Source organism: Mercurialis annua, linkage group LG8 (assembly GCF_937616625.2).
Source record: "Mercurialis annua linkage group LG8, ddMerAnnu1.2, whole genome shotgun sequence".
Taxonomy (NCBI): Eukaryota; Viridiplantae; Streptophyta; class Magnoliopsida; order Malpighiales; family Euphorbiaceae; genus Mercurialis; species Mercurialis annua.
The window spans coordinates 320,431-335,348 of NC_065577.1; the positions used below are offsets into that span (position 1 = coordinate 320,431).

General features: G+C 31.1%; 1 protein-coding gene across 1 annotated transcript; it reads right to left on the reverse strand.

The window, feature by feature from the left end:
• Positions 1-4,147: 4,147 nt before the first annotated feature.
• LOC126661126 (abscisic acid 8'-hydroxylase CYP707A2) lies at positions 4,148-6,546 on the reverse strand. The gene is made up of 6 exons (XM_050354917.2): positions 5,988-6,546; positions 5,477-5,863; positions 5,205-5,379; positions 5,011-5,117; positions 4,791-4,909; positions 4,148-4,654 (listed from the first exon to the last, which is right to left on the reverse strand). Exons 1-6 carry the CDS (start codon positions 6,501-6,503, stop codon positions 4,561-4,563), a joined length of 1,398 nt encoding a protein of 465 aa, XP_050210874.1. The 5' UTR covers positions 6,504-6,546; the 3' UTR covers positions 4,148-4,560.
• Positions 6,547-14,918: the final 8,372 nt, after the last annotated feature.

Below are 14,918 nucleotides of genomic sequence, written 5' to 3' on the forward strand. Positions count from 1 at the left end.
AAATATTAAATCAGTGGGCTTGCTAGCAGATACTGCCTTCCAATAATATTACGTGACACACAATGTCAAATTAATTGACATGTCAATCAAATGTTAGTATGTATTATGCTATGAGGCAAGGACATGCGACACAGTAGGACACCACTACACCAACATAATAATTTTTTAAAGAATAAGAATACCGATTGGACATGTTTGTAGATATAATATACTATATAATAGAATTAAATTTTCTATATATTTTTGAATTATGTGAATTTAAATTTGATTGTAATCATATTCAGGTTTAATCATCCAAAATAACTCATTTTTTCCATTTTATTTGTTTATATTTCAAATTTTACCTCATTTTATTATTCGGTTTCAATTGCATCCATTTTCAAAATGATGTTTTTCCAATTGAAAATATTTAAATATGTCCATATTTGACAAATGATCTCAATTTTTAGTGTTTTTTAAAGTTTTGAGGGTTGATTAAGATGAAAAAAACTGGTACAATTGAAATTGAATATTAGAAAAAAAATTAAAATTGATGATTTTAAAAGTTCTAAATACAAATAGAAAGGTGAAGTCTTTCTATTTTCTAGATGATTAGACCTTGTATTTATAAAGTGTATATGTAGCAGTCCTTAATTTTTTTTCAAAAAGCAAGACGTTCTCATATTGTGCACTTACAAAACACTGACACGCTATTTGATTTGAAGTGTCGGTACTTCTTAGTTATTAGGTGAATAAATGGACAACACTTCCTTCACATGTAAGAAGACAAATGTTATGTATAAAAACTCTTCGGTAGCTGATTCATGAAGTTGTTAAAATGGTTTGGTTGCATTGCATACTACTGATGTTGATGTGGCAAAATTGTTGGTTTCTGAAACTGCGTTGCTGACTAATCATCAACAACCAATCTGCAAGAGGTTAGAATCTTGATTAGGTACTAGCCAGTCTTACTTTATTTTTGTTAAATAGTTTGTTTCCGTATTGTACTTACATGTACATATATAGCCAGCTTTTATTGAGCTAGAGTTTGCCACATGCATATTCCCTTCTCCCAAAGTACTTCTATTGGTATAATAACAACAATTATTTTATTCTAGTCAGCATCTGTTTTCTAAAATGGCTTAAACTTAAAGTGAAGGGGCTGGCTATGAGTTGTACATTCTTCTATTCTGTGCTGCATGCATTTTACTCAACACCATTTTTATTTTATTCAAGTTTCTGGCCGGTAGAACCAAGTATTTCTAGTTATCAGCATGTGCATTAACTTCTATGACCTTTCTTTGGTAATTTTCACCAATGGTGCCCAAACTTTACTCTCTTTCACCTAACCGTTTTTATAGTTTAAAACGTATCCCAACCGTCCATGTGCTTTAAATTTATATCTCAACTATTCTTGCCGTCGAATTTTTCTAATACCGTCATATTTTGTTGAAGTGGCACGTGCATTGGTAGTCTGCCACTAAATTGAATAAATTACCAAGTTACTTGTTGGCTATCAAGTTACACACCACATCAGCAAAAATTAACGCCAGGACGGTTAGTATATAAATTTGAAATATAGAGACGGTTGAAATACGTTTTAAACTTTAGGGATGTGTATCTAAAGTACAAGAATGATTGACATACGTTTTAAGCTATAGGGACAATTTTAGGGAAGAGAGAGTGAAGTCCAAGGGCCGTTGGTTTACCCGATTTTTTCTGCTTGTTTGTGTGTAATTGAAGTTCGAGAAATCATAGAATATGAATTGTTAGCTTCAAGACAAGTAAAGTCAACACTTGAGTATTATTAGTATACTTGAGAAATTCTTATGTAGACTCGTTCTACCACGTCATCCGTGGATTAAGCCAATCATATCATAACACCTCATTAATATGAGGGTATTCTTGTAATTTTGTTTGTTATTTGCATACACTTTTTGAATAATGATATTACAAAAATACCCTCATTTTAATGAGGTGTTATAATATGATTGGTTTAGTTCACGGATGACGTGGTGGACCGAGTCTACCTAAAAATTTCTCTAGTATACTTTCCAAATTTTAGATATAACTATAGAGTTTTAACTTTTTTGCAACATATATAAATATAGAATATGGGTGGGCATGCCTAAGGTTGTTTTATTTATTTATAGTATTAATAATATGTCAACACAAATTATTTATATATCAGCCAGCTCAAAGAACACATATCGTGCACGGATTGGTTGACTTCTATTTATCATAAACAATTTGGTTTAGAAGGTTCTTGTTGAGAGGGTGAGCTGATGGGAAAGTATAAAGCGTGCTTATTTTAAATTTCTTATCTTCGATTTTGAGATCTCAAATTTTAATTTAAAAGTCGCATGATTAATTAGTATTAGGCAGTTCTGTGGGATTGCTGATCACTTGCTATATTTTCTATGGATTATGAAGCATACGATTAGGGAAATTAGAATTAAATTAGAGAGAAAGAAGGAAAGTCAAGGAATACATAAAAGGATAATTTACATATGTGTCAAATTTATAGGAAGATTATATATATGATTATGAAAGACAATCCTGAGCTGTTCATGAATCATCTTCACAATCTTCATCAACATCATCTTTGATTTAGATATGCAAAATTTTATCTTGGACATTTTGACTTTGCTTTAATTAACTTTGAATATAAGTTATATAAAAATTTGGTTTAAATTATTTTCTAAAATGTTGTTTTATTCACATTTTTGTAATAAACCAACCCCTGATACGATGTACTCCAGGAAACACCTTTTTGTTCTGCTACGTTTAAAAATGTTTTCTTCACCCAAAAAACAAATTATTTTGATATAAATAAATTTTTTAAGTTTTTAAATGAGAAGTATTGACCGTCATACGATTATGTTTCCAAAAATCAGGATGTTGTGTACCAAATACTAGTCATTAGCGGATCAAAAATATTTGATAAGGTAGATAAAAATATAAAACGATACATATAAAAGTGAGAAAAACCAAAAATCTAAGTTGAGTATAAAAATATGTTATTAAAGTTTATACTAACATTATTATATTATTATTTTTAAAATTAAAAATTGTTAATTAAACAATTGTCTATCATATGCTCTATAGGTCCGTCTATACTCTTAGTGGCAAATATTTACTTTTTCCAACACGTGCTATGTTATTAGTAGAATTCTATCAATTATTATCCATATTACCAAATCATTGACAGTATTTATGAAGAATTTTAATTAATAGGAGCAGTAATAAAGAAAGAGCTGGTTTTAGGTTTAGACTATAGAGAAGTTGGTCCAAATGAGTTGGTTAACATCAGTTTAAGAATACTCAAGAGATGTTTGATGATAAGATACATGCATAGAGGCTCTTTCAGAGCATCCTCAACAGACTGATTATTTTCTTTCTTCAGCCAAATTAGAGAATGTTCAACAAAAATTATTTCTTAAAAGACTTCATATCTTTACTATTTTCTTCAATATTTGCACATTCAATATGTTTGATGAGTGATAACATCTTTTTTATTTTTGTTCACCTGTTTTTAAACTGTTATTTAGAGATAATGTACCATTTTTTAGATGAAATTAAGTGTATTACTTATTTATTAAAATAGACAGTGAAATAAGGAATATTGTTAATGTATGCATGCATGAATTTTAAGATGAATTATAATAGAGTTCTAAATTATTTACAATATTTTTTGAGATTAAATTGAAAATATCTTTGGGATAGTTTTAGGTCAGAAATTTAAAAAAAAATGAAAAACAAAAAGAATGTGCAACAAATGGAATCATGTATTATTGGAAATTGACCACTTCCAATTGTATGTTAGTGATCACATATCACGCAGCTTACTTGTAATTTCTACAGTTAATTGTTCATCTTACTCATTGAATATTGACATTATATACCTATTTGATTTAATTAATGTTTGACTTGTCTATCTCAATTCATTCTTTGGCTAAATTGAGTCTGAAACAAATATTAAATGAACTGTTGATTATATGCAATCATCATTTTGGTTCCTAGCATTTCAACTTGCTGAATCACACACAGAAATGAACTGTTCATATCATGATCCTTGATGTCCACAAAAACATGAAACTGTTCTTTTAATCGTTTATTGTTGATGAAAGCATTTGGTAAGTGGTGTGATGAAGAGAACATTTGGTAATTGTTGCATGCGGAAGTAGACCAAAATTTCATTAATCCAAAAATAAATGGCCTTGCGGCAATACAAAATGTAGTCTGAAAATATGTATATGTGTAGTTAAATACAAAGCACCTCCCAATTTGGGATATGATTCACACTTGCATTATATAATGGCTTTCATTTTGAGGGTATAACTCTTTCTAATCTGTACAGTTGATGAGTTCCCTTTTATGTCTGAAACAATCTTCAAAAGTGTTTGTATGAGCCAACTTTTTGGCCAGAAATAAGGAATTGTGGTAGAGGAGAGAGTTGTGTCTGACTCCTCATCAGTTAAATTGCAGAAAGTGGAAAGAATCTAGTTATGGAGAAGCCAAGCTTGAAGGTATGCTTTCTGCTTATAGAAAGATGCCTTACTCTTTGGTCTGATTTAGTAGTTATGACTTGTGGGACAACTTGATTGGCAGTCCATTTTGGGGCAGGGGAAAAGGACCATACTGAATTCCATTATTTGTTCCCACCATAGTCCATCTGCAACAAAGTAAAAACCTTCTTATGTCAGCATATATTATCTTTACACTTATGTGCCGACACTGTTAATATCTAGATTCAACTTTAGTTTTTGAACTTTAGAAAGATCTTCTGGGAACGGTTAAAGTTTACCAACCTGTACTTGGTAGTGAGATGGTGGAGAAGGACAAGAATCTCGACCTTGGCTAGCTCATTCCCTGGACATGCATGGGTCCCATTGCCAAATGGCATAAATGTATTAGGCTTTGGTGGAACCTGTTAAATCATGAAAACCAAATCATTATTTTATTGGAATTTCAGATTATGGGCATGCACCAGAACAGAAAGAAAGAGATATTTGAGAAAGGTATCCATACCTCAAATCTTGAAGGATCAAACTTGTCAGGATTTGGAAAGATCTCCGGGCTATGGTGAATGTTCCTGAAAAGTGGCAACACTTTCCACCCTTTTGGGATCAGATACCCTGAGAATTGTTTGAGTCATTGTCGTTAGGACAAAAAATCAAAATAAACATATGAAACGATATTAGAAGTAAAACTATAGAACTGACCTTCATACTCAACATCCTCAACAGCTTCTCTAAAAGTAAAAGACAAAATCGAAGCAACTCTCAGTGTTTCTTGAATCACTCTTGAAGTTATTGGCATCTTCTTAGTATCAGCCCAACTCAGAACATTCTCCTCTCCACTCTCCTCTTTACCTCTTACTATTGCTTCTTGCTCTTCCTGTATACCCAAAAGCCAACATACACAAAAGTCAACTAAAAGAAACGGTTTGATTATGAATTTGTGACCACTAAGAAATTAAGAGTCTTAAACTTACAGTTACAGCTTGAAGAACACTTGGGTTTTCTCCAAGATACTTGAGAATCCATGTGAGAATACTAGCTGTGGTATCGCGAGCTGCGAAAATGACCCCAATAATGTTATCTGCAATCTGGTCATCCGTCAAGCCTGCCTTGTCTTCCATGAAAGATCCAAGCAAGTCATTTCTATCGAGCTTCATTTGTCTTCTGGTCAACAGAATTTTGGCTAAGATCTGTGCAAGCTCTTTTCTTGCTTTCATTGCTTTGTGAAAGAGCGTCCCTGGTAGATTAATGGGCATGGAATTGTACCCTTTCTCAAGAATGTAGTAGCATCTTTTGAGATCTTCTCTGTACGGTAGTTCATCATTTCCAAAAATAGAGAGCAGTGCAACATTGAATGCATACTGCAGGAAACATATTATTATCAGTATTAAAATTTCCAATTCCTGGTAAATGAAAACAGGGGAAAAACAGAGGATCTGTTTTCCTGGGAGTAATAATAATGCTAGAAAATGAATGGAGTCTTACTGTTTTCATTTCTTGGAAAGCAGTAATTTCTTTTCCTTCCCAGGACTGAATAGACTGTTTAGCAATGGATTCGATACTGGAGATAACATTCTTGATAGCTTCAGGAACAAAGGCACGAAGAACAAGTTTTCTGAGTTTATTATGGTAGTCTCCCTGGTGAAAAAATATAGCTTGTTTTCCCAACATTCTTTCTTTGCTGGCGGGAAATGTTGGCTTGAAGAGATGAGCTTTACTTACGAGTACAAATTTAGCAGCCTCAGGGCTTGAGATCATAACACAGGGGCAGCCTAGGATGTGGGTTTTGAAGACAGAGCCAAATTTCTTGATTTTAGAGGCAAAGAAGTGATTTGGGTTCTGAGAGTAGAGCTGGAAGGTCTCGCCAATGTAAGGCCAGCCCAGTGAGCCAGGAGGAAGAGGCAGTTTAGAGGGGTGATTGGAAGGGAAGAAAAAAGTGATTAGAAGGAAGAAAATGGAAAGGAAAATGAATAGAAAGAAGAAGAAAGCAGAGAAATCCATGAAGATGCTAAAGGAGGTGAGGTGTGTTGTGTGGAGAATGGGAGTGAAGAGGAGAGTATATATAGGCTATATATTATGATAAAATAAATAGTAGAAAAAGAGAAGTGGAGCTTTCAAATACAGCTTGAATTCCACACACGGAATCTCAAGCATCCAGCTCATGCATGGTTTTTCGTTTTAACTCTTCTACTCTCTTTTCTTTACACTTTGCACGTGTCGTCTAAGGCCATCACAACAGAGTGAAGCTGAGGAAACAGAGACCTTAAGGTTTTTTCTTTTTTGACCAAATCTTGGGATAGGGTTACAATTGAGTGTAGTCGAGTCGAAATATTATCGAGTTTTCACTTCCATGCGCTCTAAATTTCAAAGTCTAAAATTCAATCGAGTTTTATTTTAGGAGTTTAAATTCGAGTTGGGTAGGATAGTTTCAACAAATTTGATTCAAATATTATTTAATCATTTAAAAATAAACATATTAATAAAAAATAAACATATTATTTATAATAGAAATGATTAAAAAGAGTAAATTAATTGAAGTTTGATTAGGCTTGTAAGTTTCACGAAGCAAATATTTTGAATCTTTAGTGTTCAAACTCTTCTTGATTAGTAGTGAGTTGATTTTGAATATTTTTCAAATTAATATTGAGTAGCTCGAGAGTTGACTTAATTCAATTGTATTTCTAAATGGATGAAATTTTAATTAAAAAGTAAATTATTAATGTTAATTTAAAGTATTACAGTATTTTTTTATTTTTTTTGACAATTAAAGTATTATAGTTAAAACATAGTATTTTAATTAAAAATTTATAACCTTTGAATTTATATAAATTTAAGTACTTATAGATAATATGGATACCAAAGTTTAGTTTAGTGAATTAGGCACTGGTTGTACATTTTAGAGGTCAGAAGTTCGAACACTACCTTTAAAGTTAATGTCATAAAAATTTATTAATTTTACACGTTTTCTCATTTTAATCATGCAGTTTTAATTTTCTCATTCTCATGCACGAATAATTACTTTTTTCAAATTCATGCACGGTGCCGAGGTGTCACGACTCCATTGGTGTAATATCGCTGAGGTGGAAGTCATTTTACACTAATAAATGAGTGCCACCTCAGCACCGTGCATAAATTTGAGATGAAGTGGTAGTTCGTGCATGAAAATACAAAAATTTAAACTGCGTGACTAAAATGAAAAAACGTGTAAAGTTCGTGATATTTTTTTTTGACATTAACCCCTACCTTTATATGTCATGATATATGTAATGTTATATGCTGATTTTGTGTAATGGTGAGAATTTGTCATTAAGTTGTTCACTAATTATGTTCAAATAATGTGCACATTAGATAGACGAAGGCAGTATAAGTTTGTTTTTTGAATTTATGTGAAGTGAACTGCATATAGATTTGTTATGAGAAAATGGTCAACCGGATGCTTGCATTTGCAGTTCCGAATCAAATAAGTTATTTTTAATTTTGTCGGTCAATTAAATTCCATTTTTTATTTTAAAGTCAAATAAGTCATTTTTAATATTTTTAGTCAACTAGATCTCAATGTCTCAGAAATAAATAGATCACTTAATGAGAAATACAGATTAGGAGTTGGTTGATTTAAATTAAAAGAGTTTAGAATTTAATTGAATAGAAAAAATTAAAAGTAATTAATTTGATCTCGAAATATATATTTTTAGGATCTAATTAATTAAAAAGGTTTAAAGTGACTTATTTAATATGGAGATATAAATTTTAAAATGTAATTGATAAAAACAGTTAAAAGCGACTTATTTGATTCGGAAATATGATGGGTGTAGGCTTTGGTGGATTTGTTATTTAAGGAGGGGCAAAGGAGTGATAAATAAAAAAGGAAAGGGAGTGGGTTATGAGTAAGATGATAATGAGGAAATAGGAGGGTGGCTCTTAAGCATGGGAAGAGGGGAGGATTAATATTTAATCAACAAACAAATGTGTGTCCGTACTCTGCTTTTATGATTGAATGAATGAATGGGATGGACGGACCCATCAATCATATCAATTTGTTCATTTTCCTGCCAAATACTTCTTCTACTCGTCTCCCACACTCCTATTCTATTCTACAACTTGCATGTACGGCCTCCTTCCTCTCTTTTTCCTCCATCCATCTTTTGTGTCCCTCTACTTTTTATTTATCTTCCATTAAATCATTGTACTTTAATTTGTGATAATTAAGTCCTTACGCTTATTATTGCACAAAGGTCCCAATAAGAACTTGACTAGTTAATGTGTTAATTTGGTAAATATCCAATCTGGCAAAAATTGTAAGAGCTACAATGTACTAAAATTTCATGTTTTTGGTATATGCAGTTAAATAATCTATACTGCATTTTATTTTATTTTATTTTCCAAACTTGTGATAGTGTTTGTAATTTTTAAATTGTTGCTGCAGTGTCAATTTTGACAGCAAAAAAATAAAGTTAAATATTATGCTAGATTAATATATAAATAATAGTTAAAATTGCATTGATCTCCAAATTGCATTTGATAATTTGTTTTTGGATATAAAATTAATTAGTTTTGACATTAGAAACATAATAGTACTAGAATTGGTGTAGGTTATAGATACATCATACATTATATCTACATGTTAGAGTTAGTCAGAATTTTTATTTAATTGTCTAATAAATCTTGGAACACCTGGCTGGTGTGCTAGTGGTTTGGAGAGTAGTGATGAGACACTTTATTAAATGTATATATCTAAGATCCATACTCATCAATTAATCAAACTTTGACTATATTTTCTACAAAAATATACAAAATTTGAATTCAGCCAAGACTTGTATACTAGTTGATATATAATATAATTACAAATATATTATATGAAAATAATTAATTTGTATTAGGTGTTAATTATCTTCGTTCATAGATATTTGACTTTTTTGTTAATATAATTTTATTAGTATTTTTAATATTTTTTAAAATATATTTGACATTGAAGTAGTTGTCATTTAATTATGGCCAAAGGTATAAAAAACCCTCGAGTTTTTCTCAAAAATACAGATCAGTCCTTTTACTTTATCTGAGCACAATTAAGCCCCCGTGTTTTTAAAATTGAACAATAAAACCCTTATTATTTTAAAATCGAACAAATAAACCCTTTTACTTTACTTTTGGGATACTTACCCCCTCAAAGTTTTGGTAAATATTTTAAATATTAAAATTATTTTTGAACTTTTTTCCTATATGATTATGAGAGACATGTCAGCCATAAACGAGTGTTTCTAATGATGTTGGATGAAAGGGGTTATTTGTTCTATTTGAAAACAAAGATGGCTTAATTATACCCCAAAAAAGTAAAAGAGCTGATTTGTACTTTTGTGAAAACTACGAGGGTTTTTTGTACCTTTTATCTTTAATTAACAATCATGATAGCTTGGGAAGCTATCTCATACTTTACAGTGCTTAATTTCTGTTTTGTCCTCTTACATTTTTAAAAATCAAAAAATAGTACTACTTTTAAAAATCAAACTGTCTGTGTTTTGGAGGTAATTTCTCAGAATTATGCCATTGCTTTAGAACAGTCCTTTAATTTTTCATACACTAATCTTCATTAATCGAAGTGAAATTTGATACGAAAATAAATGAGTACTCAACAAAACTGAGTAAATCAATCTAATACTAAATGATGACTATTGCAAAAACAATCATTTGGAAGGGCATTTTAGCCACCAAATGAACTATTTAAATATAAAAATATTATATATAAAAATAATTGTCATTCAAACAATTGTGTTATCACTAAGAGAAACAATTCTTATATGAAATGATGGTAGTCTTATGAATAACAACTCTTCCATCAACTCCCGAAATTTCAAATTCCATCACAATAAAAAAAATTCAAGTTAAAGACAAAAAAATTAGTTTACCAGCAAATGTATATATCTTCAATAGTTATTTTATTATTTTAATAAAAATTATTTTATCTATTTTTCACCATTGGAAAAAATTATGTTATCTAATGATAAAATAGATAAAAATTAAAATAATTACAGAAAAATCATTAAATATATATTGCCGCCAAATTTACTCGAAATTGATTGATTTATGCTCAATATAATCTTCTCTACTTATAGGCCATTAATTATATATATTTTCTTATTTATTTGATGCTACATTATTTATATATCTAACAATACAAAGTTATCAGTATTAAAAAAATATAGACCTATAATTTATTAAGATAACTCACATTGTTAAATTAACATAAATACAAAGAGTTTATAAGGCTGACGGTTTAATCACCTATTAACCAATACTAGTTGCATGTGGATTATACATTCTAACTCGCATATAATTAGATACCCCTATTTTTTTTTGTAGCCCATCCAGTTTTTAGGACTTCACCATGACTAATCCGGATCCGACCGCATCGCGCACCTGGCATGGTGGGCGAGTCTGCCAGTGAGAATTTACTGCATTCACAAGACTCGAAGCCGAAACCTTATTTAAGCAATATCAAACCGCTTAACACTTGCAGCAACCCCCATTCGTTAGGTACCCCCACTATTAATCAATAATATTTTTAATATAATTTGAACTTTAATTTAATATTGAAATTAAAATCATGCCTTTTTTAGCCATATATATAGTTTCAGTCTATTAGTGAACTATCTCTCCAGGGATTGTGAAAGATGTTCCACTAGAAATATTCTTGTTATTGCTTCGACTCATATTCCCCAAAAAGTGGATCCCGCTCTAACAACAATTATGAGTATATGTAAACCCTAGAACAGAAAATTTTCTACAGAAATCTATCTTATCTGTCTATGATTCCTATAAGAAAATTTTAATTCAATGAAAATGGAATACAAATTTTGATAGAGCATGACATGTGCTGTCCAAAATAGAACTGCAGTAAAAGGAGAGACTCTAGAGGTGGCCATGGGCCGGGTCAGCTCGTGAACCGGCCCGGAATCGGCCCGGTCAAACCCGGCCCGGAACCGGTCAAATCCGGAACCGGATTAAAACCGGCCCGGAACCGTACAAAGGGCGGTTCCGGGCCGGTTCCAGATTTGTTGAACCGTGAACCGGCGGTTCCGGGTCGGAACCGGCGGTTTAAGGGTCGAACCCGTTGATAAAAATATATATTATATATTTAAAATACATATTATATATTTAAAATACATATTATATCTTTATCATATAATATCTTTATTTTCACAATAAAATATATGTATATTTGTTTTAGTTAAATTTTTGGTTAATATTTTAATTTTTTTTTCAAATTTTTTATTTTCTTATAATACTATCTCCATGAGTTATTTTATTGTTAAATTATATTTTTTAGTAATTAAAATCTAATTTAAATTTTAATTGTTTTTCTAAACCGTCTTAAACCGGAACCGGAACCGGAACCGTCCGGTTCCGAACCGTCATGGAACCGTCTCTTAGGCGGTTCCGGGCCGGTTCCACTTTTTTTTGAACCGTGACCCGGCGGTTCTGAACCGGAACCGCCGGGTTATGAACCGTGGCCACCTCTTCCATAGTCTGATAGATAACTGATTAATCGGACGAGAATAAAGATAGAGTCCCATTCTACATGTTGATATCAATATCGACAACAAGGAAATTTATAGTAAGAAGAAAATCCGTCGACTTTAGAAATTTCAAGTCCCTCTATCCCCAGCCATGAACTCATGAAATTTTGGCATCATCTGCGTACCTACAACAGCAACTGGAATATTAATGTGGTGCACAATAATTGTCATATATTTTTAAAATATAAAATAATAGCAATGCAATGTATGTAAATAAGAAGATAGCCTCCAAATTTCCCAATCTTTAATGTCATGCCATTTAATCTTCACTACATAAAAGATATTTGGGTTCATACTTTATTTATTTTTTAACAAACTGACCTTTTCGATTCACTGGTTGAACCTTAAAATATTTGTATAAAGATTTCAATAAGGCTGGATTCATATATGTTGTATTTGACTTGCTGCTAATTATTTATTATCTAAAAATGAATCATTCATTCAACATGATTATGTATCACAATTAAAAAATTTGTTTGTTTAGGTGTACATGAAAAGGGTATGGACTAAGTTAAACTCCTAATTGTTACCAGCACACAATAAATTTGGCAGCTACACAAGTTGTTCAATTTTGTTGGTTACCATATGTTTATTATTATTATTATTATTATTATTATTATTATTCATTGGAGGTTTTATGACCCCTGTTACATAATAACGTACAATTCATTCACTTATGCTCACTATAAAAATAATAAATTCCAAAAGTCAATATATTTGTTGTACATCCAAAAGTCAAAAGTTTGAGTTTCATTGTACGCAATATATTTTTATATCGGCGCGCACAGTCCACATATATATGTTAATGATGTATATTAACCATTGTCAGTGTAGGCTTAGCATAGATGATTAAAACGTCTCCATATGCATTTGGGACTCGGAAGTTCAAATCTTTCCTTTATAACCATCTACCAAAATAAGATATCTGTAGTCAAAACCCTATGTATGTCAAAAAGATTTGTATATTAACCATTTATAATGGTGAAGCCTTGTTGTCAATTATATGCCCAACTCCACTGGTGATAAAATTAAAACCAAAACTAATAAAATCAAAATCAAAACTAAGAAATAAATCTATTTTGGTTGAATTTTATTGGCCGAACCTTCTTAATTAAATCTTATTGAATCCATATCTTCTTAGTTGAGCTATATTAGTCCGTTCTTTTTGACCGGACTTTCTTTGTTGAGCTTCATTGACCTTTTTGGTTGATGTTTTTTTGGCCGAACCTTGTTGATTTAGCTTTATTGCCTTTTTTAGCTAAACCTTCTTGGCCGAAGCTATTGGCGAAGCTTATCGGCTAAGAATGTTCGAATTCAAAGCCTTCAAATCTGTTACGTAATAACAATTGGATTACTGTTTGATTTTTTTTATTAATGTTAATTATATTGAGTGAAATTTTGGATGTGTTCCATTTATGCATATAGATGCAATAAACTTTATAGTAATTGCTTTGAGGATTTAATTAGGGTGGTGAATGGTGAATTTGTTGAGATGAGTGTGTAGAATGTGGAAGAGTTGAGTAAAACAAGGGTGATTCTTACAAAAGCATGACATATGGTAGAGTTACAATTCAATGGATTTGAAGGCATTGGACTTTCTATAAATGGGGAGGATAAGGTGAGCAAGTGCCTTCAATTATTCAACCTCCCTAAACTACAAAAATAGTAAAGTCAATCCCAAATTGCTGACCTAATCCTGCATTTGGTCAAAACCAGTGGGTATGTACAGCACAACTTTAATTTTGTAGCTTTTTGCATTTATTGAACAAATTGAACTGTCTTTATGATTCTTATTACAGGGCCAAGGCCAAGGCCCACTCTATGTCTTTTCTTTTGAAGTCAAAATGTAGTCATTTAAATCAAATCAAATCCAATGCACTTGCAATACTAAACAAAATTCAGAATAATTAAAAAAAGGTCTCTTTAAATAAATACCAAAAAAAAGATAAAATATTCTCAAGAATACTACCTCAAAGTTTTTTTTTGAAAAATACAATCTGTACTTTTTTTTTTACAAAAATAACTTTTGTTATTCTCAAAAATATTTTTTTTAATTTCAGAAATACGATTTTAGTTACCCAGCGGTATACCAACATCGTTGGTTAACCAACAAAAAAAACTATTTCAAATTCAAACCTCCATTTTTATTAAACTAGTTGAAAATTCTATTACAAACCCCTCCCCTTCATCACTGTAAGAGCAACCGTCAAATAAAACGTAAATCGTCTTTTTTAAAATCTCAAATTATTAATTCACCATTTGTTAACCAACATGGTTTTAAAAAAACAAGGTCATTGGTATACCATTAGTACACCATTGGTTAACTAGCAACAAACATAAAATTCAGCAACTGTTTGCTAACGATTTCATTAATGATATATTCAAAATAAAAATTACAGGTTATCTAACGAATTACCCAATGTTAACCATTGGTTACCCAACATCCAAAAATATTACAATTCTCACAAACATTTCTTCAAAAACTTAGAGTGCAACATGATGTGCAACACAAAAAAATCGAACCACAAACATAAAATTCAGCAACTGTTTACTAACAACTTCATTAATGATATATCAAAAATAAAAATTACAGGTTACTTAACGGTTTACCCAATGTTAACCATTGGTTACCCCAACACCTAAAAAATATTACAATTCTCATAAGCATTTCTTCAAACACTTAGAGTGAAAGCAGTGCAACACCAAAAAAATCGAACCACCACCACATCACCACTGTCGTTTATAAAAGAAAATCAGTTAACTAACGATTGGTTAAATAGCAATAAAATTAAATTTCATCACAACAGATCTGCCACCTCCGGCGACGACAACCAGTTAACTAACA